Raw genomic sequence first — 4,710 nt, 5'->3', positions numbered from 1 at the left:
TCTTTCCCTCCCCCTCTTCCTCAAAGGCTGCTTTTTGACATACAAGAGTAGTTGCCAAAGTTACTTTAAAGTGTTTAAGATCCGAAGGTGTTTGTGTGAAAGTCTCCCCTCCCAGCCGACACTCCTTTTCAGAACTCCTTCACGTGCCATCCCTTGCTGCTGAGATCTCATCACTTCTTCTTCTTATTTTTTTTTTATCTCATTACTTCTTCCATCAATATTCTGCCCTTTTGAACACGCACCCGGGCCTGCTATTTTCTCCCCATTTCTGATTCTCAGGGTAGCTTCCTCCTAGCGGCATCCTTCCTCCAGCTCCTTGGACGCGGCCTTAGGCCAGGGAAGCCCACGGCACTGCGTACTCTCCACTCTGGCCACTCTCTGGAGCTGAGCCCTTTCCCTCGTCTGTCTCTTGTCTGTTTGTCTGTAGAGGACCAAAAGTGAATCTTTACTTTTCCAAGGTAAAGCCGTAGATGAACTAGGTATAACTTAAAACTAAGTAATACTAAGAGTAATGCATTTTTCACTCAGTAATACCACAAATCACAAGTATACTTGTGCACGTGAAGTGACTCTACTGTTCTTTTCACTAGGCAAAAGAGATCTCTCTAGCAGACCTCCAAGAGAATTATATTGAGTCATTAAATAAATTAGTGTCTGAAAATCAACAACTACAGAATGAGCTGATGGATACCAAATCTAAGCTGGAGGCTTCCACTCAGATGTGCCCCCCCCCAAATGACAGGACTTTTAAAGCGACACCCAGCAGAGCTGTTGAGTTGAAGAATACAGAGTTCAAGTACAATTTCTTAAAAGTTTTTAAAAATGAGTAGCATTGTAATATAGTTCTAATTTCTCCAAGAATAGTTTTGATTTAGCAGAAATTGAATGATTAGAGATCTCTTTATGTTTGTTTAATTCTGCTTGCAAATTGCACAAGTAAAGCTCCTGCCTGGTTAAAAAATGGAAAAGGGAGTACTTGGCACGTTTATAAAGCTTCGGTTTTATGCTCGACACTAAAAACCCTTTCATTCCCTTGAACTTTGTCATGCTGTCTCCTACCTCATCAACCCCAATGCCCCATAAGAAGCAGAATGTGGCTTTTTATAAAAGGCCCCCTTATGGCCCCCCCCACCCTTAATTATAGGCTGTTAAGAAGGAAGCATTGCATGAAAAACCCCAGGCATTGACTCAGCTCTTACTGTCTGGCCTGTGTGTTTCCTTACCAGCAGCCTTGGCTGTTGCCCCCCTCCCCCATGAGCAGGTTAGGCACCTTCTCATGTGCTGCTGTGTGCACAACGCTTGCTTATAACCCAGCCCCGGTCATGCTTGATTACCTGGCAGCTGTTGGGCCTCCCTTGCCATATGGTATATGCAGTAAGGGCAGGGGCCAGGCAGAGGGATTGCGTATTGGGGGCACGAATGAGTAAAAGAACACCTATCCTGAGTGGGCCACTTATTTTGTACATGATAGCTTAACTAGGGCAGCTATGAGTCGGAACCGACTTGATGGCTGTGGGTTTGGTTTTGTGGGGTTCGTTAGCCTATTAGTTGATTTCTAAATTGACTCCCTAATGCATTTCTGTTAGGAAAGAGCAAAAAAAATATCTTTGTTTTGTTTTCTAATCTACTATTCAGGCCAACCCATGGCCAGCGCAGACGGGATGGAGTAAAGACTGAGTTCTACAAAGCAGGCCTTCGGTCCCCTCCGAGAAGACAGGCGTCAGAGAGTGTAGAGACGGGCTCCCGGGCCCTCAGTCCCCTAAGCCCTCCAACCAGCCTTTGCAGCTCTACCGTCTCTCTGCCTTCCAACTGTCTGTGTCAAAGCGACTCCTTGCCTTCAGCGTTAGATGCAAACGATGCCAATTTTTCTGACACTGTGTCTGAGAATGCGAATGACCAGGAAGAGTTTATATCTTTGGTATGGAAATGTTCTGATCTCCCTAGTTTATGGAGAATTATTGTTTAATTTTACTTGTTTTTGTTTTATTTTTGGAGGGGGAAGAAGGTGAATATTTGCAATCGTTTTCTGTTAGTTTAGCTTTTTAGTTTTCTTATTGATTTGCTATTAAAAGTAGTTTACCATTCTCACGTGTTTCTGTTTTATGGTTTTAATTGTAAAGATACATTCAGCTTTTCAAAATATCTTTTCAAATACCTCCTAGATCTGAAATATAACATAGGACACAGGTATTCATTTGTCTATAACCCTAACTGGAATTTCCCTTCTTGCCTCCATTTTGTACTGCAGTGCTTGGCTCAAGCCTCCGGGCAAGTGCTGAGACAATGCAGTGAGGAGGAGAGAGGGAACTACGGAAAAGGATGGGGTGGACAGGGGTGGGGGAGGAAGCCTATCTGGAGGGTCCAGAATGTGACTCAAGTGCCATTAGGAATAGGGTTGGGCCGCATGGCTGGCCTAGCTTTAGACCCTGAGCCGGCCCCTTGTTCCTGCCCCTTGTTCAGCGCAGACCCACTGTCTTCTTCCTGCTTTCTGTCTGTCGGGAATGCTGCCCCCGAACCTTTCATCTCCTATCCCCAGTGTGACCCGATAGCTGTGAGCGTTCACTAGGGCTGCTGCTTTACTATGCCAATAGGTCCACAGAAAGGTTTTCTTTTCATTATCAAAATAAAGGGCTGCACAAGTCTTCTCTCCATATCCATAATTATGAATCCTAGAAGCTATGAAAACTTAACTTTCTTCCTAAATTTGGCACTAGCCCTCTCTGCCCGGAACTAAGCAGATGTGCTCATGTGAATAGACTCGATCCCACTAAGTGCCCGCGTGTCCGATTTTGTTTCAGAAATGTTCTTGTGTGTGGCTAGGAGATGCTACCTTCAACTCCAGGAGGTTTCTAAAATCACAACACGCCTGGATTCTGAAGCACCGCTGACCCCAACAGCTTCTAATAAGAGATTGTGCAACTTTGGAAGAGGGAAACGTATTGATTTTAAACTGTTGTCTCATTTACTGTTGATAACTTTTCTACGTTTTAAAATGAAAGTGACATTAGGTTTTTTAAATTGAGTTTGAAATAACAGGAACTCAATCCACCCTCTTCTGGGTGTGGAAGGCATGCAGGTGTGAACTGAGATCTTCATTAGACCAATAACTAACTAATAGCATCTGTTTCTGCAATGCTTTACATATAACTTGGATTAGAAAAGGAGAGATTTGTGTCAATTTTTTTACAGATCGTAACTGATTTTTTTTTAAACTGCCTTTGTCATGAGGATGGGGCCTGGCTGTTGCCATTGGTTTGTGTTTGACGGCTCTGCTGACCAAAAGGTGGGAGCCTCCAGTTCCCTCAGCAGCACCGCGAGGAGAGAGAGGGCTGGTGATCCGACTCTGTGACGGTCACAGCCGGGAAGCCCCGTGGGGCTTAGTTTACGTGGTGGCACAGTGTTGGAATTGGCCTCGTGGCAATGGGTTTAATTTTCCTTTCTTTCACTATTGGATTGAAGACAAAGAAGAAGGAGGAAAAAACACCAAGCCCACTGCCATCGAGCCAGTCCAGACTCTGCTTTCTGCTCCTGTGAAAAGTTAGTTTCAGAAACCCTCAGGGCAGCTCTACCCTATTGCGAGGAGTGGACTGGAGGGCAGTGAGTAAATGAAATATAAGGGAGCTTCAAAACGTTCATGACAAATTCCATTCTCGTATAATTCATTTTTTCTACAAATTTTGAAGTTCCCTTTATTTTTAGAGGGAAAACTTGATTTAAAACTACTTTTTAATATTATTAAAGAATATGAGCTATTAGAAAATATTATGGGTAGATGATCTTAAACGGGTAATATTCTACTCACTCACACATTTCCAATGTGCTTCTCTTCCAGTGCCCATTGCCTGTGTCTCCCCTGGGCTCAATCGCCACACGGTTTCTGGAAGAGGAGGAGCTGAGGTCTCATCATATTCTGGAGCGCCTGGATGCCCACATCGAAGAGCTCAAAAGAGAGAGTGAGAAGACAGTGAAACAATTCACAGCTCCGAAATAGCATCCGAAAAGTCAAGGCTTGGGAATGGAGCTGCACCCCCAGAGTTATCGTCACTAGAGCCGAAGCTCTCTAAAGCACGAACCTATAAAAATTTACCAAGATGCTACATACTGGCGCATTTGTGAAGAAATCTGAAAATTTGATGTCCCTCTTAGTCATTTTCATTGCAATAGTTTATTTGAAGGACTCTTTCCAGCATTAACTTATAAGAACAAACCTCTTGGCTAGGTTTTTTCTCATATTGACGTTTATTATCATAAAGTGATACTTTCTCCCGCTGACTTATATGTGAATATCTCTGTCTCCTAATAAAAATAAAGATTTTATGGCACGTGTTGGAAATAAAGTAACGACGGGGTTCCTCTAAGGGAAGTATGTTGAAACATGGATGTGAGGGTCAGATTGGTTGATTCTCGTGGTACTGGTGTTGCCACTTATTAGCCATGTGAAATTGGGCTGGTTATTTACGTTCTCGAAATCTCAGGGAGAATTTCACTTACTTTTTATGGATTAAGTGGGAACTCCTGGGGTAGGAGGATCGAAAAGAACTAGTTTGGTAACTTAAAGTGCCAGGCGCCGAGTTGGGCTGGAAATCGGGGCCTTTCTAAGGAACCTTGACAGGAGCTCACTCTTGTGTGTAGCTCAGGTATCAGGGAAGCTGGCAGAAGGGCATCTGCCTGAAGGGAATTTCAGGATCCGCACTGCTGAAGAGAGACTTG

General features: G+C 43.8%; 1 protein-coding gene across 10 annotated transcripts in view; it reads left to right on the top strand.

Moving 5' to 3' along the window:
- The window catches only part of CEP63 (centrosomal protein 63), a 70,844-nt gene extending 66,527 nt beyond the window's left edge, over nt 1-4,317 (top strand). For 7 of the 10 annotated variants that reach the window (XM_045297810.1, XM_045297807.1, XM_045297806.1 and 4 more), the window contains 3 exons: nt 591-796; nt 1,636-1,918; nt 3,833-4,317. In XM_045297810.1, the coding sequence (XP_045153745.1) occupies nt 591-796; nt 1,636-1,918; nt 3,833-3,991 (648 nt within the window). In that variant the 3' untranslated portion in view covers nt 3,992-4,317. Of the gene's footprint in view, nt 1-590; nt 797-1,635; nt 1,919-3,832 lie in introns of those variants that run through there. The other 3 variants (XM_045297812.1, XM_045297814.1, XM_045297813.1) reach the window with 2 other exon arrangements.
- The last annotated feature ends 393 nt before the right edge of the window (nt 4,318-4,710 follow it).

Source organism: Echinops telfairi, unplaced genomic scaffold (genome assembly GCF_000313985.2).
Source record: "Echinops telfairi isolate 266 unplaced genomic scaffold, ASM31398v2 ScPeMD7_7422;HRSCAF=8460, whole genome shotgun sequence".
NCBI lineage: Eukaryota > Metazoa > Chordata > Mammalia > Afrosoricida > Tenrecidae > Echinops > Echinops telfairi.
This window is presented reverse-complemented; position numbering and strand designations above follow the sequence as displayed.